Source organism: Melanotaenia boesemani, chromosome 5, assembly GCF_017639745.1.
Source record: "Melanotaenia boesemani isolate fMelBoe1 chromosome 5, fMelBoe1.pri, whole genome shotgun sequence".
NCBI classification, from domain to species: domain Eukaryota; kingdom Metazoa; phylum Chordata; class Actinopteri; order Atheriniformes; family Melanotaeniidae; genus Melanotaenia; species Melanotaenia boesemani.
Genome location: NC_055686.1, coordinates 28,823,357 through 28,848,352, shown reverse-complemented (window position 1 = coordinate 28,848,352; position 24,996 = coordinate 28,823,357). Strand labels below are relative to the sequence as shown.

The following is a 24,996-nucleotide window of genomic DNA, read 5'->3' as shown; positions in this document are numbered from 1 at the left end:
TCTTTTGTATCAAAATGACGAGGAACAGATGTAACTTTATTTGATAATTTGGTAATTTTTAATTTAGGCAATCCTTTGTTTTGAATGAGTGTTTTGTTTTAACGCATTCCTTTATTTTTTACTTCTTTATATTTTATATTATTCATATTATAAATATAATATAACTCCATATGAGTATCACCATTATTATTTCTAGTATTGTAGAAGAAATTTAGTATGCATGAGGGTGTGTGTCTGAGTATGTGTAAGTGTATGATATAGATTAAAAATATATATATGTATTGTATTAAAATGTGAGTAACATTTCTAATAAATCAAACTGATTTAAAATGGTTTGAAAATTCAGCAAGTTACGGTGATTTTAATCGACCTCTGCCTCCATTGACTAATGCAGGAAGTAGACGCGGCTTTCCGCAGCCAAGATGGCGGCCGCATTGATGCATCGTTCCTATGGACAGCAGCGTCAGAGGTGGCATCTATATCTAAGCATCCTCCCTGCATAGCTACATAAGATAGCATACTGTGATGAGATAATTTTTACTTTCCGGATATCTTGCCTGTATAAATTTATCTGCAGATGGAATTTTGAACACCGCTGACATTATTTCTTCGGACTGTACCTATGTGGAACTAACTGTTTTTGATTGCACAAAACTGTGAAGTGTATAAAAATGCACATTATTTTCAGATGGCCAGGCATTCCTAAAATTCCTGCCAGTGTGAAAGGGCCAATAGAAAACTTCTCTTGGCTGATGTCAACCATCTTTAAAATGCTAAATCATCACTGGTTGGCTTTGCTCTAAACATATGCTGCCAGTAAGGGAAGCAGTTAAGTTGTTCCACCATCACTTTAATGATTTAAGGGCCTTTGTGGAAACGGCTGTCAAAACTTGAAATAAGACAGAATATCTAGAACAGGACTTGTGATGAAAGATTACCCTTCATCAGATGATTTACTAAGGAAAAGGAAAGAAGGGTCCCGAAGCTCTAATACTTATGTTCTCTGCTGGATTCATTCAGTCTGTTACATTTCAGCAGCAACTGATTGATGAGCAACATGTTATTAAAGAATAAATAAGCTTTGATGGGAACACACACACACACACACACACACACACACACACACACACACACACTGAAGCCAGACTGATAACATACACAAAACACATGCACACAATCATAGCCACGTGTTTGCTTCTTCTTGTAAGCCACACAAATGCCTCCTAACTCTTCCAGAGGGTCAGTTTCTGAAGCAAGAAGCCCATATATACACACCAACACAATACTGTCCGTGCCTGTGCATTCCTCTCCAGCCCCAACACATCTCACTACCGTCAGTCTATCATTGGTTAACTGAAGCGACCAAAAAGCACTGCTGGAAATACTAATGTGGAAACAGATGTTTAAGGTCAGCGGCTCCATCTGTACAGGTCAAAGTGCTGCAACTCAATCTGCATCCACAAAGAAGCTACAGGAAAAGTTTTAGTTTGACTCACCTACTTAACATGCTCAGTTTACTGATTACAGCACCACATTAGACCTGTTATATGACAGCAAGGTCTGCAAAGGAGAAAGAAATCTAATTCTTTTTTATTTTCTTTCACTTTACTTGCATACAGATTTTATCTAATGACATTTTCAGTTTTTTGGTTTTTGTCATATTGGTTCCCATCAAGGTCCTCAACAGTTAAATGCAGGACCTGAGCAATGGTAAAGTGGGAGTCAAAACCTTCAGTCTTCTCCTATGGAACCAGGTCCTAGTTTGGGTTTAGAAAGCAGACATCCTTTCTGAATTTAAGACTAGGCCTTAGATTTTTTCTCAGGGTTGGCTTGGTGACCCTCAGGCAGAAAATATACTTGCTTTTAATTACGTGTATGTGTGATTATCATGGCTGCCTCATGTATTTCACACTTGTTTGAAGCATTGTCTGTGCACATCCTGAGATAGTTGTAAGCTGCAACATATGAATAGCCAGTAGGGGCAATGTAGTGACTAATTTGACCTGATGTAAGGCTTATACAGTGGTAAAAATGATGGGCGAGACATGGCATGCTTGGTTTTGGGGCTTACAGACCATCCACCATACTGCTGTTGTTGTTTTTTAACTGAAACAATGTCAAAATTAACCAGATGCAAACCTCTGTTCCGTCCTACAACTCAGCAACTCTATCTGGCCTGAGTTCTCTAATGCGCTCCCTGAGGTGGCACACTCTGGTAACAAACAGGCATTTGAACAATTCCGCTTTTGATTAAAAAGTATATTCTTGTCCTTAGCCATCCCTCAGGTCAAGTTACTATACGCTCGGACTGACCAATCAGTCCACGAAGATGATCAACCTTCCTGATTCTGGTTCCAACAGAGGTTCCCCTACCTGGTTCTGGTTCTTATGGAGGTTTTCCTAACAGGGTCTGGTTCTGATGGAGGTTTTCTTTCCTGGTTCGGGTTCTAATGTAGGTCTTCCTACCTGGTTCGGGTTCTGATAGAGCTTTTCCTACCTGGTTCTTGTTCTAATGGAGGTTTTCTTACCTGGTTCTGGTTCTAATGAAGGTTTTACTCCCTGGTTCTGGTTCTAATGTAGGTTTCCCTAACTGGTTCTGGTTCTAATGAAAGATTTTCTACCTGGTTCTTGTTCTAATGGAGATTTTCCAACCTGGTTCTGGTTCTGATGGAGGTTTTCCTACCTGGTTCTTGTTCTAATTAACGATTTCCTACCTGGTTCTGGTTCTGATGGAGGTTTTCCTACCTAGTTCTGGATCTAATTGAGGTTTTCCTACCTGGTTCTGGTTCTGATGGAGGTTTTCCTACCTGGTTCTGGTTCTGATTGAGGTTTTCCTACCTGGTTGTGGTTCCAACAGAGGTTCTCCTACCTGGTTCTGGTTCAGATAGTGGTTTTCCAACCTAGTTCTAGATCTAATGGAGGTTTTCCTAACTGGTTATGGTTCTAATTAAGGATTTCCTACCTGGTTCTGGTTCTGATGGAGGTTTTCCTACTTGGTTCTGGTTTTAATGGAGGTTTTCCTACCTGGTTCTGGTTCCGACAGAGGTTCTACTACCTGATTCTGGTTCTGATTGAGCTTTTCCTACCTGGTTCTTGTTCTAATGGAGGTTTTCTTACCTGGTTCTGGTTCTAATGAAGGTTTTACTACCTGGTGCTGGTTCTAATGTAGGTTTTCCTAACTGGTTCTGGTTCTAATGAAAAATTTTCTACCTGTGTTTTGTTCTAATGGAGATTTTCCTACATGGTTCTGGTTCTGATGGAGGTTTTCCTACCTGGTTCTGGTTCTAATGAAGGATTTCCTACCTGGTTCTGGTTCTGATGGAGGTTTTCCTACCTAGTTCTGGATCTAATGGAGGTTTTCCTGTCTGGTTCTGGTTCTTTTTGGGGTTCTCCTACCCGGTTCAGGTTTTAACTGAGTTTTTTTTCCCGGTTCTGGTGGTAATGGAGGTTTTCCTATCTGGTTCTGGTTCTATTGGAGGTTTTCCTCTCCACTGAGTCACGATTTGATGCAATCTGTTGGTATTCTTAGCTCCACAATTGTTTACAGTTGCCTCACATAAACAGTTAATATAAATTTGACTAATATGGATCATACGATGAATTTGTTTTAAATTGATTATGATTGGACTGCAATGAATTGGACTGAATTGTACTGTGTGTATTTGGGGGTGAGGCTTTTGGATGATGCTGTTGTGAATGGCTGTTTTACAAATAAAGTGAACTGAATGGCATCAAAAGGTAAAATCTAGTAATGGTTTATAATTCACTGAAGTAGGACCCAAAAAATCAAGTTGAAATAATTCTGAAATAAACATGTAATAATTTGAATGTATTCAGGTGAACATAACGCTCTGAACACACAGACTGTGTCGTGAAGCCTACATCTGCTTCACAGAAAATGTTCAGTTTACTGATCATTTGTCATTTTAACAGGTTAAAGATGTTCACTTTCTACATGTTTGAAGATCAAATAAAGATTTACCAAAAGGAGGGAAAAGAACTTTAAAGTCATCCTGGTTCAGCTCTTGATTTAATAGAAAGAGAAAGCTGATCTCTCCATGGGTCACTAACAGGAACCCTACCAGGTGTAAAATCAGTGAGTAAAATGAAGGCGTCAGAAGTGCCCATTAAATCCTCCACAGAAGCACTTTGGCCTGCTTTCCCTTCTTTGGCTCCTCTGCTATGGCCTGTGGTCCTGGTCTGTGCTCTGTCAGCAAGAACCATCAAATATACCCAGAGCACATAAACTGGGACACACACAAACACAGTACAAGCCACCAGCGTCCATGCTGACCCTGTACATACCTGGCTTAGAGAAAAAGAGCAAAGTTATCACCTGGTATGCGTCCTTGATGTTGAGTGGCTGTCCCGTTGCAGCGACATGTCCCACGATGCCTTTGTTCCACTCTAGTCGGATGCAGCTGCTGGAAGATTCCTCCAGCGTTGATCCCTCAGCCACGTCGAACAGCCGGCTCACCAGGAACTTCCGGTTGGAGCTGTCCTCGCCCACCTGCAACCACAAACCCATAAGGATAGCGACTTCAAACGGAAAATAAAATGAAATTAAAACAACGCACAGACAACCCCCCCCCCCCCCCCCCCCAAAAAAAAAAAACAAGAAATTCTTCTATAGAAAGGCATTAGGCATCATAGACAACATTAGTCAGCACTGACATTTTGCTTTGGCTTTGTTCACATTTAGCACTGACAAATGTCCTTTGCTTTTTCCGAATATCTGTCAGTTAGCATGGACAGATAAGCTTTTTAGCTACTATGTGTCAGTTGGTACTAATAAATCTGTTGTTTTTGCTAAGATTTGTCAATTAGCATGGGTAAATGAGCCTTGTATATGCTAATATGTATCAGTTGGCACTGATAAATGTGTTTTGTTTTTAATCAACTAGCATGGATATAAATTGCTTCCACTGAGGCTACTTTGTAATAAACCAAACTCCATTTGGAATAATATCTTTGCTCTTAGTGCAGGTAAAAAACAAACAAACCTAGCTGTTTTAAAATACAGACTGAAGTTTGTATTTTTGAGGTTAAATAGGTCTTAGGGGCAGAATCCAGTTGATTGCATGCTCCAGCTCTATACAGAGCCAGCAAACACTAACACTTTATGCACAACATTTTTCAGGCCTTCTGTTTGATAGTTTCACTTCTTACCAAGAATGATTCAGGAAGAAAACTACCATACAGACTGCTAGAAAATAAATAAGCTTATTGGCGGCACGGAAAATAACAAAGTCTTGCCCAAAACAAACGAATGAATCAATTTTATCTTTCATGTTGAAATCTGAGAACCACCAGTGGTATAAAAGACAACTTGTGGGATTTTCTAAATGACTTTTCTTTCTCTAGGTTACATAAAATCCTAAGAAAAAGTTTGTTTCATATAACTGCAATAACCACTTCATTTACCATTAACAATATGGTGTTTGGTGGTGGCAGCCAGTTAAAATAAGAGGTTCCATGCTGCCAAAGTAAAGATGCATAATCAAGTTTTCCTTCCCTTTGCTCAGGCTGACGGCAGAGCTCCAGTTTAAACATGAAGATTTCATCCCTACCAGAAACAGTGAGTAGCGATCTGCAGCGATCAGCTCGTTGATGTGGAGGAAGATCTTATGACAGAGTGCCGTCACATCCAGATGACTCGACACATCCTTTACCAGCTCCAGTAGTCTGGCACAACGGTCCCTGTTGCTGCCAGTACCACCTCCATTACCACCCTCACCCATTACTGAGCCCCGAAAAGGGACTGTTTCACGGTCAGTGTCACAAAGAAATGTCAGAGCTCCCTCTGAGTCTTTAACCACTATGGGTCTGAGTGGCCGGTCGAACTCTGATGCTGAGATTTTGCGAGTAGGGGTGCCAGGAGCTGGACTGGGGACTGAAGCTGGGGATGGGCAGCGGTTGTCCAGGAGGCTGAGCGTGGGTGGCAGGATGGTGGAGGCAGAGGGGAGGCCGAGATCTGTTGAGGACTGGTAGGCCCGTTGCTGGGAAGAGTTTTCTTTGGACACTGATGGCTGGATGGTATGGACTCGCTCAGCGAACCAGGCATTCACCATCTCCCTGTTGAAACAGAAAAGAAACCGCCTGAGTGTCCATAACATAGAAACCTAGGAGCAGCTTGCTACAGAGCAACCCACAGCAGAGATAGAGCTGCTATAGATGAGATATATTCCAGCACATCTTCTAAAACCTGTACAGGCAATCCAAGGCTCCCATCTCTCAGATTTCTCTCAGTAAGTACTCACTAGTGCTGATTGGGAGCATTGTGATCCCCCCTTCTACCCAGTTTTTTAGCCATCTGGTCATGTCAAACTCCTTCAGGTTTCATGAATTACAAAGTTAAAAGACATGCTGTGATGGCCTTGTGCTGATTGGTGGTTCATCCTAATTTGGAGCACCTGGGGTCTGGAAGCCTCAAAACACAGAACTAAGGCCAAACTTTACCAGCTCCACCTGTTCACCTGCTATCAACGCAAATATCAGCTAATGACAGCATCTGCTCACGTAGACATGGTGAAGAAGACTTGCTGAAGTTCAAAGCAAACATTAGAATACATAGAATACTTTATTAATCCCACTGAGGAAAAGATTCTGCCACCAGATCAACCCATACAGCCAACAAACAGCACAATCATCATCCAACAGTAAATACATCATTCTCCTCTGAGAGCAGTATGGCAGTAAAAGGAAACACGATTAAAAGCATGAATAAAAAACAAAGAAACACTGAATAAAACCCATTAGACACAATGTGAATGAAAAGTCTAACAGCTGCAGGTATGACTTTCATTGGAAGAACCTTCTTTTTCTTTCTAAAGTCAATCACCAGTTCTTTGGTTTTCCCTGCATTCATCTATAAGAAATTGGAGAAAGACAGGACCTCCAGTCTTTAGGCCAGGTCACCATTCCGGTTAACCAGACCCACTAAGGCAGCATCATCTGAAAAGGTCTGTACCAGACAAGATGCGGGTGATGCCTGTAGTCAGCAATGTAAAGAGTAAATAAAAAGGAGATGAAACCATGCCCTGTGTTACCCAGCCTAACAAACTGGCCTTGCCAAAAGGTGGTCTATAGCAGTATTAAAAACACTAAATAAAAAGTAAACAAACATGATCCTAACAGAGCTAGCACCTGTATCAAGGTGACTATATATGTGAAGCACATCAATGCCCACACATCTCCCATAAGAAACCTGCAGAAGGCCCTGAAGAGCTGATGCCTGCCTGGCCAGGTGATCTAGGACAACTTCATTACATGTGATGCTGGAACTAGTTTTCTTAGGTTAATAATAATAATAATAATAATAATAATAATGGATTAGATTTACATAGTGCTTTTCAAGCCACCCGAAGCACTTTTTATTGTGTATCCATTATTCATTCACTCCTCACTCACTGGTGATGGTAAGCTACTTGTGTAACAAAGGCTGCCCTGGGGCAGACTGATGGAAACATGGCAGCCAATCCGCGACTACAGCCTCTCCACATTCATACACCTGTGATGCCAACACTGGAGGCAAGGAGGGTGAAGTGTCTTGCCCAAGGACACAATGACAGATGACTGTGGGAGTGAGAATCGAACCGCCAACCTTCATTGTACGACCTGCTCTACCGCTTGAGCCACTGCCGTCCCTTTTCCCGTTTCAACTTGTTTCCATGTGTCCTTTACGTTGGTGTGGTTGTTAGGCAATACAACCACCAGAGGGCAGTACAGAGTTTAGTGCTCACCTCCGTCGGCTTAAGTCAATAGTAACCATGGTAACAGTGGAGAAGATTGTGATAATGTCTATCCAGAAAGAGACATAAATGGAGGCAAGGCAGTGATGGTGGTGGTCTGTGTGGCCATTAATTAGATTGCAGTGACTTTTTCTTCTTTGTTCCTGTGGCATTTCATACATCAGTTATACTGGCTTAACACTGCCCCCCCATGATTTCCAGTGGTATTACTCGGTTTGCTCCATCAGGGAGGGAGCAAATGGACCTAAACATTTAATCTTTTTAGGGAAAAGGACAAGATGTTTCCCAAATTACTGGATTTTAACAGAGGAAAGAGACAATAAAATAATAAAATGAAGTACCGAGCACCACAGACTAAAGATGTGTGTGAATGGACACCATCAGGTCCTGCTAAATTACTGACTTTAATACATCTTTAATACGTAAGGAAGGCCTTGCAGATGTCACCAAGACAACGCTGAACCAAATCCTGCATCCATCACAACAGCATGGCTTCACAGGAGAAGAGTCCAGATGCTGAACTGGCCTGCCTGCAGTCCAGACCTTTCACCAATACACATCTGGAGCTTCGTGGAAGCAGAAATACAGCAACCAAGGTCCAGCACTGTAGAGCAGCTAGAATCCTGCATCAGACCAGAATGGGACAACATTTCTCTCCTTTTTCTTTTGTAACTTGACCTGTCCAGCATGGTAGCAGCAGAATGTTGGTCTGGCTGCTGTGTTGTGCTGAACAAATTTGCTTTGCCAAGGGGAGCTTTGTAGGTATAAGACCGATCGACCGACCGACCAACCGTCCGTCCCTCCATCCATCCATTTTTACAGCTTATCTGGGGTCAAGTCACAGGGGCAGCTGCCTAAGTAGGGAAACCCAGACTTCCCTCTCCCCGGCCACTTTCGCCGGCTCATCCGGGGGGATCCCAAGGTGTTCCCAGGCTAGCCCCCACACGTAGTCCGTCCATCGTGTCCTGGGGGTTTCTTGGGGGCTCCTCCCAGTGGAATGTGCCCAGAACACCTCACCAGGGAGTTTTCCTAACCAGATGCCCGAGCCACCTCATCTGGCTCCTCTCGATGCGGAGGAGCCCAGCCACCCTGCGGAGGAAACTCATTTCATCCGCTTGTATTCGCGATCTGGTTCTTTTGGTCACTACCCACAGCTCGTGACCATAGGTGAGGGTAGCAGCGTAGATCGACCAGTAAATTGAGAGCTTTGCCTTTTGGCTCAGCTCCTTCTTCACCACGGCAGACCGATGCAGAGTCCACATCACTGTAGATGCTGTACCGATTCGCCTATTGATCTCCCGCTCCATCCTTCCCTCACTCCTGAACAAGATCCCAAGATCCAGGATTGCTGATTACCCGAGTGATTAGGAGCAGTCCCAGAGCACAAACCCCAGCCACCCTGCCATGAAAACGACCTTGGATCCACCCAGAGTGTGGCAGAGGAATGCTCCTAGCCAGAGCCCCCCACTGTTAAGGGACACAGGCATTGGCGGGCCAAGATCGGTATCAGCCAACCCTGCCAGGCACCAGCCATCCAGGACAACCAGAGCAAAGGGCCCAGGGCCCCAAGAGCCTGTAACCCTAACCCTAACCCTCGCCCGCTCTCACTCATCCTGGCACACACACACACACAACCTTTCAGTCTAACCACTAAACACGCCCCAGCACCTCCCACTACAATCCACCAACCCCCTCAGCCTCCCTTCAAACCCTTACATCCCAGTCCCGGGGCAGGAACCAGACACCAGGGCATGCACCAACCCACCCCATAACAGCACACCCAGGCAAGCCCAAACCCCTGGCACCAACTGACCCCTCCACCCCCTAAGAAAGGGGCCAGACCCAGGCACCATAGCTCTGAACTCCCACCAAGCCTGTCCCAGAACAGCCTGGCCACCCAGCCCAGGGTTGATGCCCACTGACCTAGGCCCCACTAATGGCCACGCCCCACCGCCACGAGGTAGCCCCAACTGCAGACCCCCCACAGCCCATGACAGAGCCATCCCCACAGTGGAGTAGTCCAGATCCTCACCACGAGAAACCTCTAGGGACCCACAGCCATAAGGCACCGCCCACCAATATCCAACCCCCAAAGCAAACAGGTCACAGTCCACCACCTACACTAAGTGATGAAACTAATCACAGAAGACCAGAGTGAAATTCAGCTAACAAGTTCTTTGAGGAGGCAGACGTCTCAATACTGATGTGGTTTAGTAAAAGGTTCCTGAATACAAAGATTATATTTGGTTTTCCAGTTCAAATTCCTCTCCTAAAACTCCAGCAACTGGTCTCCTCACTTCCCAGATGTTTCCAGACAGCTGTTAGAAGAAGAGGGGATGCTATACCATGCTGAACATCACCCTGGAACTACTTTTTACACCATACTGAACATCCCCAAACGTGGACTCAGCAGTGTAAACAGGACAAACTCACTTTTCAATGACCTGTTTACACTAATATCCAACCAGGTTATCAAAAGGCAGCATATAGTCATTTAGACGTGGTGAAGACAACTTGCTGGAGTTCAAGCTGAGCATCAGAATGAGGAAGAAAGAGGACACGCAACGTAATAAACAGCTTATTTTAGGCCATTCACTTCATTTTTCTTTAAAACCAGCATAAATGGTTTTAGTGGTTTCCCCAGCCACCCCTTCCAGGGTTGTAGCTGAAGAAAATTACAGAAAAGTTTGAGAACTTTCCACACACCTTAGTGAAAACTGACAGCAGGGAAATATGGTACAGCCCTTTATAATCTTCCCTAGAAATACGAAGGCTGTAGTTGGACATTTAAAGCTAGTAAAAAATGACTCTCAGAAATCTTTGCTACCCAGTACCACAGAGATATCTTTTTCTGAGAATCACCCTGAAGGGCTTGTCGAGGTAAACATTAGAAGCAAATGCAGTTCATTTTACCATGCAACAAATTCCCAGAAGAGAATGAGAGCAGAATGCATTAAAGACCATGTTCCAGTACGAAGTCAGAAAACTGACCCTCAGTCTGGAGCCTCTGGTTATCTTTGTCCTGTTCTTCTCTGTATACTAACCACCTCCTGCTTAGGCTGCTTCTAGTTGTACAAAAAAGCCACAAAAATGTTGTTTGACTCACTAAAATGTAAGAAATTTCTCCTACAATTACCTTTAAATTAAGTCTTGTAGATGTAATGTGGGTCATACATCAGTAGCTGTGTTTCATTACAGTTTTTCGCAAAATAAAAGCGATATTTCTAAAATTTTGACAAAATACAATTGTGATTTGCAGGTGCTTCTATTGAATGGTGTTTGATGCATAAGCAGTTATTGTAAAATCTCATCTTGTGAGACTCAACTTTGAGTTGGAAGGAGATTCCTAATTCTTTGTAAAACTCAGCATTTCACTGTTATTTGCTATCAAGGATGGCAGTTACAGTTTTTTCTTAATTATTTGTGAAAAGATTTCTGTCTCCTTCTGTGTCTACTCATACCGCGGCATCTTTACTTGACATGAACTGGTCACGTGACCCCCTGCATCACGTCCGGGGACGTGTAAATGTGAAAAAAAGTGTTTCCATCACACTTTAGTGATAAACTTCTATATCAACACGTCTGAAAAACCACCTCATGAGAGCGTAAAACTCTATAGTCAACTTTATTGTCAATTTCTTCACATGTACAAGACATACAATGGAATCAAGACTATGTTTCCCACTGTCCGATGGTGAAGACAGGACAGGACATTTCAACACTGAAGTAACCATTAAAAATAAAAATAAAAATAAATGCACAGGCACAACAAATATCTGAAAAAAAGAAAATCTGAGATTATTACAAACTGATAAAAGTGCCAATAAAAACAAATGCATCTGACAATATCTAACAGCAGAAAACAAACTTCCAAAGCAAAATTCTCCTAATCAACTCCAACTATTATATTGCACAGTGATAATAAATAAAGCAGGTGGAGGAGAGGTCTTCACTGGTGTGCACCCCTAGGAATTCGGTGCTGCTCACTCTCTCCACTGAACTGAAGTCTATGAACAGCATTCTCTCTTTCTTGTTCAGGTGGGTGAGGGCTGGGTGATGGGCAGAGCAGAATGCATCCTCTGTGGATTGTTTAGCTCTGTATGGGAACTGGAAGGGGTCCAGGGTGGGGGAAGGGTGGATTTGATGTGTGCCATGACCAGCAATTCAAAGCCCTTCATGATAATGGGCATCAGCGCCACAGGGCGGTAGTCCTTGAAGGAGAATGGGGATGATTTCTTCGTATGATGGTGGCAGCTTTGAAACATGATGGAACAACAGTTTGCCTCGGAGAAGTGTTAAAGATGTCCATGAAGACCTCCTTAAGCTCTTCTGCGCAGTCTTCAGCACACGGCCAGTGTTGTTGTCGGGACCTGCTGCCTTCCAAGTGTAGATGGTGGAGATAGTCATCTCTCTTCACGCTGATGGCAGACAGGCATAGAGTCTGGTCATGCTGAGGGGGCAGGGTTTTCTATGGGCGTGTGTTGTTTTTGTGCTTCAAAGCATGCAAAGCTGTTCAGGTTGTTGAGCAGAGGGGTGTTGCTCTCACAGCTCTGTGGCACGGGCTTGTCATCCATGATGGCCTGGATGCCCTACTATAGGCTCTGTGCATCTCTGCTGTCTTTAAAGAGGGAGGTTATCTTGTGTGTGTACAGGACAGGTTGGCTCTTGCTGTTCTCAGGCCAGACTCATCTCTGGCTCTGAAGGCGTTCGCTGATGGCCTGGTACAGTTCATTAAGTGCTGCACTCCTATCATTGCTGTTGTTAGTGGGAAGGATGTAAACTGCATCTAGCAAGATTGCAGTAAACTCCCTGGGCAGACAGAAAGGACGACACCTTATGATCATAAACTCCGCCAGCGGTGAACAGTGTTTGCATACCACCTTAGCGTCCCGGCACCACACATCATGGATGTGAACACAGACCCGCAGCCGCAAGTCTTTCCTCCATTTACGAGGGCCCTGTCCACTTGGTAGCATGCTAGCTGGTCCAACTGTATAGGCAAGGCAAATTTATTTGTATAGCAAATTTCATGTATAAGACAAATTCAAAGTACTTTACATAAAACATTACAGCAGGGTACAAAATGCAATACAAGTGCAAAAAAACCCAAAACAAAACAAAGTTTAAAAGAAATGCAGTTCAGAATGTTGTCGTTCAGTCATGTTTCAGTGAAAACAAGCACACAGCAGTTACTCACTGTCCGATTAGCTGACCTCAGCAGTCATATGTGGTCCATTTTATTGTTCAACAATCCTATGTTTGACAGAAGGATAGATGGTATGGCTGGGCGAGTTGGGTTAGCCGCTAGCCTAGCCCAGATACCTCCATGTTTATCCCTCTTCTGCTTCCTCGCACACCGTTTCCGACACTTGCTTTCCAGGGAAGGAGTAGCAGGCGAGTCCCATGTGATTGCAGGCTTACGGAGTAGTCAGAGCTCCCTTAGCGTCTCTGTTGTTTCATAGTCCAAAATGTTGCAAATCTTGCTTTTGCAGATGTCAGACAGAGCCTGTCAACTGTACATGTATTTCGACATAGACATAGATGTTGACAGATAAGAAAAACTTTCAAAGTTTTTCGACAAACAAAACGCCGCACAGTCGGGACAGAGAGAGGTTGCTGCATCTACACGGGCTGCCATCTCATTTTAGTGATACTTGAGACGTTTTTCAAAATTTAGGTGTTTCCACAACTGTTTTTTATTGCTTTATTTAGGTTTGCGCAATTCTAGGGGTATCGGAAACACACCTTGTGTGTGAGGAGCACACAGTCAGCAAAGTGTTTGAACACACAGGTCAATAGACAAATGTTGAACTGCCGTTTAGCTTAGAATATTTTCTTATATACCCCGTTCCCATCTGGGAACACTATGCTCTCAACACCTGCCACAAGACCCCCTAGAGTTCACATGTTCATAGGACTACTTTACTCATTCCTTGGATTAGTTGACTTCTTCCTAGGAATACTTTACTCATTCCTATGACTACGCATTCACAGGATTTTGATACTCACTCCAAGGACTACTTTACTCGTTCCTATGACTACTCTTTCCTAGGACTACTTCAGACGTTCCCACTATTAATTTACATATTCCTAGGATTTTGATCTCTTGATTATGGTTTTCCACAGGTATCTGTTCTGGGGCCTTTATTGTTTATTTTATATTTGCTGTGATCTCTTGATCGTCTCCACATTGTTCAGAACACTGCTGCAAGGCCAATAACAAAATCCTCCAAATTAACTCATGTTACTCCATTACTAAGCCAGCTGTACTGGCTTCCCATTCATTACAGAGTGCATTTTAAAATTCTGGTTTTAACTTATCGAGCCCTACATGACCAAGCACCTGATTACATCAGAGACCTCCTACAGCCCCACATTCCCAGAAGGTCCCTGAGATGAAGTGATTAAGGTCTGCTGGTTGGCAAACATGGCTGAAAACTAAAGGTGACAGAGCCTTTGTAGCCGTGGCTCCTTCCCTCTGGACCTCCCTTCATCTCAGCCTGAGATCTGCAGACTCAGTGATTTCTTTTAAAAACGCATCTTTTTAAATCTGCATAGTTTTATTTGTTTTTATGTTCTCTGTGCTATTGTGTTATTTTGTGTTTTGTGTTTCATTGTTAAGCACTTTGTGGTTTTTATCTGGAAAGGAGCTTTATAAATAAACATTTACTTACTTCACACGTTCCTAGGACTAATCCACACATTCCTAGGACTACTTTACTCAGTCCTACAATTTTGATAGCCATAGGATTACTTTACTTGTTCCTATGACTACTTAACATGTTCCAAGGACTACTTTATTCATTACGGGGACTACGTTACACATTCCTAGGATTACTTCACTCGTTCCTATGACTAATTTATTCATTCTTGTGATTAATTTACTTGTTCCTATAAATATTTTACTCAGTCTGAGGACTACTTCACTTGTTCCTAGGACTACTTTACTCCTTTATAGGACTGCTTTACTCATACCTAGATAAATTGAGCTGCTTTCTTTTGGTTTTCACTGAAAATAATGTTAATAATATTAGGAGGCGGTAACATTTACATTTCCTACTGTGTTCCAGATGACTTTGCTCTGACACAGTAGCACATATCTTGATTCTGATTCTGTAGTAATCTAACACGTCTCAGCTTTCTGTAGAGACCAGGATTATACATACAGCCCTTTTTTGTCTCTTCAGACAGAAGGCAGAAAAATAGGTCTCATGATGAAGAATTTAAATAGCTAAACTGATCGAACAATAAGTGAAAAAACCATCCAATTTCCCAAGAAAACTTTGAAAGACCTTCTGAAAGTCTGGAGAACTATTGCCAAAGACTTTCAGGCTACTTGAAAGCATAATACCTGTATAAAGAGATGAGGGATGGATCAGGGTTTTTACTGTATCCATGTACACTAGAGTCTAGAGTTTACATAGAAAAACACACAATGACAAGGAGGAGCCCTCCTCAAAAAGCAAGTTTAAACATTAAATCAGATAAATAAAACACTGTAATGTTAACACTGCCTCAAAACGGGGCTAAAAAAGGAAGCATGTGATAATAATGTTGGTAATAACTATCATTCCCATTGTTATGTAATCTCGAGGCTTTTTACGAGGCTCGTGTGTTTGTTTGAACCTCTTGATGGATTTGATGTAGATATTTACTGGAACAAATCCAGTGTGAGTCACTCAGGGTTTATGTTTGATGTCATCACAGAGAATCTCTGTTATCAGCCAACACACACATATGAGACATCCACTCTCCTGAAGGTGATGCAACTGATTCTGATGTTTTTACACCTGAGCAAGCTTCTGCTCACCTGACTGGCCGGTTTAAACCTCCTGTGGTAAAACGAATGTTTGCATCTTCATCCTGTTTTCAGGAAAAAAAAAAACCTTGGAAGAGAGGATGTGTCAGGTGGAATCCCTCCCACTCCATCTCCTATCAAGCTGCTTGCCTCCCCAGAGCCGACCCTGATGTAGCCGGGGGAGGTGTGGCTGAATCAATACCTCTCAACCAGAGCAGCAGAATGGCTGATGTGTGCAAACCTCTTATATCCCTCTAACAAACTTTTACTTCATATTCTGAAGGAGGATAGGGGAAAATATGTTCCCTGTCAATACTTTTTAATAAATATAAATCAGGGAGATGAGATGTTTTGGTGTTCTTAAATGAAAAGCAAACAAAAGGTTACCATGGTGATTAAAGTGGTTAAATGAGAATGACCTAAACAGCCCTGATGGATTGGTGCTAGGCTGGTTAAATGCTTGGCGTGTAACAAAACTATGACTCATTAACTCGCTGCCACAAAAACCTACAGCAATCATTTGTGAGCTGTGCTAAAGAAAGAACATCGTAATGGTACGATGCGTAATTGTTCACATATTTGCTTGTGTACTATGCTTGTCAGAATTCCACTAGGGTGTGCATTACAGAACCTAAACTGGAAAGAGTTGTTGAATTAATGGGTGATTGCTTAATTTTGAGATTACGGTAGAAAACACTACAGCAGTGATATCGCAGATGGTACGTTAGGGCACATTCACATCAGGATAGTCCGGGAGACTCCGTTCAATTGGCCAGAAAATTCCAACAAATTTCCCACCTTGCATAGGTTTGTTTTGCTTTCACACTGAACTTTACTGAAGTGGACCAAACTACCTAGACAACGTCACACAGTTACAACAACTGCTGACTAGGGGGAGATTCTCTCCGAAAAGAATATCCGGCTCATTGATTGGCCAGGACCAAAAAACAGCTCATTCACCACAAGTAAACAATGGAGTGACACCAAATTTCTGCAGTCTGGTCTCTGGATTTACTTTGGTGTTCAAACCTGAACCAGTTTTCACCAAAATCTGTCCAGTTTGAGCAGCAGGAGAAGCAGCCAGACATCCACCATGATGATCTACATTGCTTCCTCTCTTTGGATACTCCGTTTTCTTTCACACGAGAAGCGAACCGTAGGTATGTTAGCAACTTTACTCATTAGAAAATCCTGCTAGCAAAACAGCAATAGGCGTCATATGCAGGGCTGAAGTTTCCAGAAGCTGCACGCATGCTGCCAGATTTACCAGCAGCGACATTATCAAACATCTGGGTTGTAATGACGCTAAAAAGCACAAGGAGTTTGTTGCCTTAAAGGAAAACTTCATTGAACTGCAGCAACAACAAACAATTGAAAATACCTTTAAACAGGTAAGAAATTAACTAAATTAAAGCCAGAAAGCCACCACAATAACAAAGTTTTAGAATTTATAGTCCTGGATGAGCAGCTCCTGTCTGTTGTAGAAAACTTTCACTGAAAGTCAAATTTCAAGATTGTTTTGTTTTTTTAACAGAAATGCTTTGAGTTTATTTACTGAATAATTAAAGAAGTTCTGTGGCAATCATTGTTTTTATGTTTTAGTTCATGTGTTATAGTTTATATGCCTTTGCTACATAATATAACAATGTAATAATCTATTGAAATTATAAATGCAATAGAGCTCTTGAAATAGCACAGGTATCGGATCAGTACTCTGTATCGGCAGATACCTAAATTCCAGGTATCAGAATCGGTATCGGACAGGAAAAAAAAATGGTATCAGAACATCTCTAGTGTGCATGCATCCTAAGACCCCTAAAACAAGCACACTGTTTTTCATCTTACAAATTTTCCATCATTCTCAACGTTATCAACCCTATGACCTTACATCCGGTCTTATTGGGCCCTAAACTGCCCTCTGTTGGTTACTCACATACTGCAGTTTGCAAACGAGTCTGCAAAAGAGGCGGTCCTTTTTCATTGCTGCGCCACTAAACCCGCAGCAGGAAACTGTATGAGGGGGGGACCTTTTTCACTGCTGCACCACTACACCTGCGACAGAGCAGCTGTTATTGGAGATGTGAGCGGTAAAAATGGACGGAGAAAATTCAGGAATTGAAGATGCAGCAGACGTTGAACATGACGATGTATCTGTTGTCATGGAGATACTGAACCAGTCGATTCACTTTTTCCATATTGCCTCTAGACGCCTTCATGTCGTGTTGCATTAATGACGGATGCTGTGCATGTGTTAAAAATTTTAATCCATTTAATTACATATATTAATTACTGTCGAGAACGCGTTATTTCATCGTAGCTACTGTAGTTGTGGTTGTATAATCAGGATGAACAGATGAAGTGATTGAGCAAAGTAACAAAATCCTCTAGGTACTGAAGAGGAAACAAAAAGGATGCAGGTCAGGAATGAGGCAGAGAGAAAAGAGGAGGAAATTGAAACCGTTTCTAAGAATTTGGATTGAAAATGTGATATTGCTGGCCAACAAAATGGACAAGTTCAAAGTGCTAACAGGGACACAGAAGGAATACAGAGAATGCAGTAATGTGTTTCACCCAGACATGGCTGCAGGAGCATGTCTATCCCTAGACTCTATACACGAAGACTGTTCGAGCAAATTGGGACAATAAAGTTAGTGGAATGTTAGGAGAAGGTGTCATCCTGGAAAAGAAGGAGATCTAACTGTTAGCAGAAAGTTTTCATTCATATGATCAAACCAGAGTTGACATGTTATTCTGATGAAACAACACAGTGTGTTCAGTCAGAGGCTCCTTCAAGTGCAAGACAAAAAGGTACACTAGATCATTTTATTCCAGCAGCCATAGTTAAAAAAAAACTTACAACCTTATAATTTCCCGCAGGAGATAAAGTATTTCACTCTCGACTGTATCAATACATGGTATTGGGATCAAACTAGTCGTTTAAACCCTATTAAACACCTGGATCTTACACACCGCCGTCTGTTTGTCCAAGAAATAAAAGGGCCAGTTTGCCACCCTCTCTGAGTGTAGGTCCTTTCATTCATGGCGAGCCTGTGTGTGTGAGTTCCTCCAACAGCAGTAAACAGTGAAATGATGTGCAACTCTCCGGAGTGTGGCTGATGGTGAAGCAGTGACATGAAATAATGCTGAGCTGTGAGAAAGCATTCCAAGGAAATGCACAGCCCTGGAAGACCACCTGAGATCCACAGAAACATGTTTACATGCAGCCCATGTGATCAGAAAAGGACTTTACTCTGCAGAGAAGTAAAGCCATGCCTTAAATAAAAATAAGATCAACTAAAAGGGAATTAATCAGGATTCTATTTTTCTATTTTAATTTACCTTGACGCCTTCCGCACAAAGTAGGAGCGCGTGAACTCCAAGTGGTCATCCAGCCAGGCTTCCATCCTGTCGTTTTCCGGGGAACAACGGTCTTCCATGGCGCAGAGGCGCGAGCACGCAGTCTCCCCGCCGCGAGCTCCGGTCACAATTTGCACATCTGCGCGCGGAGGAGCCGCCGGTGCCGGATAAACGTGAGCGGAGAGAGAGAGAGAGAAAGAGTGGAGCAGAGAATAAGAGAGAAGAGCTCCTCGCGGCCGTAAAAGAAGCGGCGACTGAGCGCTTCCTCGTTGGTGAAGCGAGAGGAGGACTGGAGAGGGAGGGGGGGAAAGCGGTGGTTACCCATCCCTCCTCATCCACGCGCTCCGGAACAGGGACGTTACTAACAGCAGCCTGTAGAAACAACAGCATGGAGCATAAAACCATCCAGGAAAACGGTTCAGGGGACACATGGATGCGGGCCAACGGGCTGTGGGAGTGGGACGGTTTCTAGAAACAACTTAATGATGAAATAATAACATACAGAGAAATAAGAAGAAATATTTCTCAAAGCTGCACTTTTCTTTTATTGGCTTGAATGACTGCAATAAACGCAACCTTGTCCACCGGACATGACCCAGATCTGCCTTTTTTGGGGCCACTCACGGGCCGCTTTATTAGATACACCTGCTCTAGTATCCATTAACGCTAATATCTAAGCAGCCAATCACACGGCATGTAGACGTGGCGAAGACGACCTGCTGAAGAGACTCTGGACGTGGCATGACTGTTGGTCTACGTATTTACTGGGATTTTCACTCACAACCAATTCTAGGATTTCCAGAGAATGGTTTGAAGAAGAGAAAATATCCAGCGAGCAGCAGTTGTCTGGACCAGGATGCAGCAGAAGACCACAGCGGGTGCCTCCTGTCAGCTAAGAACAGGAAACTTAGGCTACAATTCACACGCACTCACCAACATAGGACAATAAAAGATGGAGAAACGTTGCTGGTCTGATGAGTCTCCATTTCAGCTCCACATTCAGATACTAGGTTTAGAATCTGGTGGAAACATCATGAAAACATAGATCCATCCATCTTCTTGACCCATTTTGGGCCCCTTAGTACCAACGTGGTCTAGTTTAACCACCACAGCCTACCTGAGTATTGTTGCTGACCATGTCCACCCCTTTATGACCACAGTGTAGCATCTTCTGATGGCTACTTTCAGCAGAATAATACACTGTCACAAAGCTCAGATTATCTCCACCCGCTTTCTAGAACATGACAATGAGTTCACTAAACTCCAGTGGCCTCCACAGTCACAAGATCTCAGTCCAGTAGAGCAGCTTTGGGATGTGGTAGAACAGGAAATTGTCATCATGGATGCAGTCAACAAACCTGCAGCACCTGTGTGATGCTATCATGTCAATATGGAGCAAAACCTCTGAGGAAGGTTTCCACCACCTGCTTCCAGCTATCACACCAGGATTAAAAGGGTCCGACCCGGTACTAGAAGGTGATCCTGATGAAGAAGATGACCAGGTACTAAAAGGCGGTCCCGATGAAGAGGGCGACCTGATACTAGAATGTGGACCCAATAAAGAGGACGACCCGGTACTAGAAGGCAGACCCGATGAAGAACTGCTAGCCTCCAGCTAACTGCTAGCTTCCAGCTAACCGCTAGCCTCCAGCTATCTGCTAGCCTTCAGCTATCTGCTAGCCTTCAGCTAACTGCTAGCCTCCAGCTGACCGCTATTCTCAAGCTAACTGCTAGCCTCCAGCAAACCACTAGCCTCCAACTGCCTGCTATCCTCCAACTGACCTCTATCCTCCAGCTGACTGCTATCCTCTGACCAGGTATTAGAAGGCAGACCCGATGAAGAGGATGATCTAAAAAGACTAAAATGGCGTCAGTATGACAAGTTAGCTTGAAGGCGAATAATTCTCCTAACCTGGTCAACCTCTGTCCACCTAAGGCAGGTCACTTCACCTGGCTAACTGCTAGCCTCGATCAGATCGCTGGCCTCCAGCTAACTGCTAGCCTCAAGCTGACTCCTATCCGCCAGCTGACCGCTAGCCTCCAGGTGACCGCTAGCCTCCAGCTGACCTCTATTCTCCAGCTGACCACTATTCTCCAGCTAACTGCTAGCCTCCAGCTAACCGCTAGCCTCCAACTGACCGCTATCCTCCAGCTGACCACTATCCTCCAGCTGACTGCTATCCTCTGACCAGGTATTAGAAGGCAGACCCGATGAAGAGGATGATCTAAAAAGACTAAAATGGCGTTAGTATGACAAGTTAGCTTGAAGGCGAATAATTCTCCTAACCTGGTCAACCTCTGTCCACCTAAGGCAGGTCACTTCACCTGGCTAACTGCTAGCCTCGATCAGATCGCTGGCCTCCAGCTAACTGCTAGCCTCAAGCTGACTCCTATCCGCCAGCTGACCGCTAGCCTCCAGGTGACCGCTAGCCTCCAGCTGACCTCTATTCTCCAGCTGACCACTATTCTCCAGCTAACTGCTAGCCTCCAGCTACCTGCTAGACTCCAGCTACCTGCTAACCTCCAGCTAACTGCTAGCCTCCAGCTGATCGCTATTCTCCAGCTGACCACTATTCTCCAGCTAACTGCTAGCCTCCAGCTAACTGCTAGCCCCCAGCTGACCACTAGCCTCCAGCTATCTGCTATCCTGCAGCAAACTGCTAGCCTCCAGCTATCTGCTATCCTGCAGCTAACTGCTAGCCTCAAGCTGACTCCTATCCGCCAGCTGACCGCTAGCCTCCAGCTGACCGCTATTCTCCAGCTGACCACTATTCTCCAGCTAACTGCTAGCCTCCAGCTAACCGCTAGCCTCCAACTGACCACTATCCTCCAGCTGACCACTATCCTCCAGCTAACTGCTAGCCTCCAGCTACCTGCTAGACTCCAGCTATCTGCTAGCCTTCAGCTAACTGCTAGCCTCCAGCTGACCGCTATTCTCAAGCTAACTGCTAGCCTCCAGCTAACCACTAGCCTCCAACTGCCTGCTATCCTCCAACGGACCTCTATCCTCCAGCTGACTGCTATCCTCTAGTTAACTGCTAGCTTCCAGCTGACTGCTAGCCTCCAGCTATCTGCTATCTTGCAGCTAACTGCTAGCCTCCAGCTATCTGCTATCCTGCAGCTAACTGCTAGCCTCCAGCTAACTGCTAGCCTCCAGCTGACCACTATACTCCAGCTACCTTCTAGCCTCCAGCTACTAGCTTCCCCTAACTGCTAGCCTCCAGCTGACCGCTATTCTCCAGCTGACCACTATTCTCCAGCTAACTGCTAGCCTCCAGCTAACCGCTAGCCTCCAACTGACCACTATCCTCCAGCTGACCACTATCCTCCAGCTAACTGCTAGCCTCCAGCTACCTGCTAGACTCCAGCTATCTGCTAGCCTTCAGCTAACTGCTAGCCTCCAGCTGACCGCTATTCTCAAGCTAACTGCTAGCCTCCAGCTAACCACTAGCCTCCAACTGCCTGCTATCCTCCAACGGACCTCTATCCTCCAGCTGACTGCTATCCTCTAGTTAACTGCTAGCTTCCAGCTGACTGCTAGCCTCCAGCTATCTGCTATCTTGCAGCTAACTGCTAGCCTCCAGCTATCTGCTATCCTGCAGCTAACTGCTAGCCTCCAGCTAACTGCTAGCCTCCAGCTGACCACTATACTCCAGCTACCTTCTAGCCTCCAGCTACTAGCTTCCCCTAACTGCTAGCCTCCAGCTGACAGCTATCCTCCAGCTATCTGCTAGCCTTCAGCTAACTGCTAGCCTCTAGCTGACCACTAGCCTCCAGCTGACAGCTATCCTGCAGCTATCTGCTAGCCTTCAGCTAACTGCTAGCCTCCAACTAACTGCTAGCCTCCAACTAACTGCTAGCCTCCAGCTGACCACTATACTCCAACTAACTATGTAAAACAGCTCCACCCAGCTAGCAGTATGGATGGACTCCTCCTGTTTCAGCTCATTTCAATTCTTGCCCTTCAGAAACCCTCATCTAGAAAATTCATGGCTGATTTTGTTTCATGTATGTTTATGGATTGTTAAAATGATCAAAACATCCTTTTAGCAGAGATGAAGTTTGCTGTAAGTAATGTCAACGAATTTGCAGATTTTGTCATGTGTGAAACATAATTTGCATAAAAAGATAATAATATCCACTTAAACATCTGGGACAAGGATGAAAATTCACATTGAAATAGTCAATACTGACTGGCTCAGAAGTGCCACTACACTGAATGCATCAGGATGTTGTGTTGTAACCAAGCAACAACTGAGGCAACAACGTCCCCACTGCATCCTCAATTGCACCAGGTGAACTATAAACTGCTACCAGAATAACACATGGAAACTCTGGGTCCATGATATGGTCGCTTCATCTACTCTCTCCAAGTCTCTACAGGTAAATACATCCTCAGGTAAACAACCAATCATCACAGACTGTTATGCCATCAACAAAACCCAGTTCACACAAGGCACTTCATTATATGTGTGAATATTGTAACGACTGGAAATGAAAAATGAACAGTGAGACATAGAAAAAGGTCATAAAGTAAGTTTTACGTGTAAGGAAAAGAAGCTGGAAGTTGTGTCTTGTTTCAGATATCTAGGTGTCATGTTTAATTCGAACGGTTTAAGTTGGTCATATAAGACCGGCATGGCGCAGCCGCTCAGCCAGTGTTTGCCGTCCTCTCTAAGAGTAGAGCATTCTGCCATCGCCATGTCACCCTGATCTTAGACTAGTTATACCCGTTATGATGTTTGCCTGTGAAGTGTGGAGGTTTGAAAAACTTGATATTCTTGAAAGATTACACCTTCGATTGTCAAATATATTCTCAAAATGAGCCTTGTAAAAGCGTGGTGCTCGTAGAACTGGGCAGATACCCTGTTAGTAGTCATCCAAAAAAGAATGACGGGATACTGGGGGAGACTTGTTTAGGGCAACGGCTGCAAATTCACTACACAACTGTCCAAGTACTTTTATAAGTCAGGCAGTACGTCCCCTTGGCTACAGCAGGTAAGGGACATACTGGACAGCTGTGGCCTGTCCTGCATCTGGACCATTCAGCATCCTGATAATGTTAGTTGGCTTAAACACTGTGGAATGGGGTCTGAAAGATAAATAAATCAGGGACATGACTTCATGTTTATGATGAAATTAAATCAGAATATGAAACTTAAAAATATCTGTTCTGTGAAAACCTTAAAAGCCCCTGTGCAGATTTGTGCTGCAAGCTATTTGTAATTTTAGAACAAATAAAACAAGAGTTCCTAAAGTAGGCGGCCAATGCAAAGGTCTAGGAAGAAGCATGGGAATGTGTCTGTGCTGTGGGGCTGTGGAAGAGCTGAACTCACAGCACCATCAATATATAAACTTATAAAGCCAAAGATCATATAAACTGTAAACTGGGAACCTTTCTGAAATGGGTCTTCTTTTCCTGCGAATCTTGCTATTGCTGAACATGTATTGTTTCGTTTATGTTTTGGCACCACGTACTTGGTGGTAAGCAAAATAAAATAAATGAATTACCCAGGTTCATTATTTATTTAAGAAATTCTAAACAAAATAATTGGAAGATTTGAGGAAACTGTGGATTTTCTGGATTCATTCATCATCATCATCATCATCATCACTATAAACACCTTTGTAAAAGCAGACATTTTATCAGTTACCTGCATCCAGGTGTGTGTGGAAGCACAATGCCAAGGAGGAAAGACATCAGACATGACCTTAGAGAAATAGCAGATGCTGCTCATGAGTCTGGGAAGGATTGAAACCCCTATCACTTTGCAGGGAGACGTTTTTTACAAAACAGCTGCCAGTCTTCCAGGAGTGGAAGTCCAGTCCAAAACCAGACCCCAGATCTCCGTCCCAGACCCTCCAGATCTCAGTCAGCAGGTTAGATTTTAAAAGTTAAGGACAGTCCAGTTAGAAACAGACTGAACCAGTATGGCTTGTTGGGAAGGTTGCAGGAGTAAAAAAGAACATGGCAGCATGGCTCAGGCTGGCAAAGCTGCACCTGAACAAACCAGCAGACTTCTGGAACCAGGTCCTCTGGACAGACCAGACCACGGTAGACGTGTTTGGTAGACATGTAAAAATGATGTG

The 24,996-nt window shown here is 43.8% G+C and overlaps 1 protein-coding gene across 3 annotated transcripts in view; it reads right to left on the bottom strand.

Annotated features, from left to right (window-relative positions):
• The window catches only part of pde5ab (phosphodiesterase 5A, cGMP-specific, b), a 93,234-nt gene extending 72,315 nt beyond the window's left edge, over positions 1-20,919 (bottom strand). Inside the window, exons 1-4 of one of the 3 annotated variants that reach the window (XM_041985407.1) lie at positions 20,819-20,919; positions 18,889-19,045; positions 5,571-6,075; positions 4,337-4,510 (exon numbers count right to left, since the gene is read on the bottom strand). In XM_041985407.1, coding sequence (XP_041841341.1) covers positions 4,337-4,510; positions 5,571-6,075; positions 18,889-18,986 — 777 coding nt within the window. In that variant the 5' untranslated portion in view covers positions 18,987-19,045; positions 20,819-20,919. Of the gene's footprint in view, positions 1-4,336; positions 4,511-5,570; positions 6,076-18,888; positions 19,215-20,818 lie in introns of those variants that run through there. The other 2 variants (XM_041985409.1, XM_041985408.1) reach the window with 2 other exon arrangements.
• Positions 20,920-24,996: the final 4,077 nt, after the last annotated feature.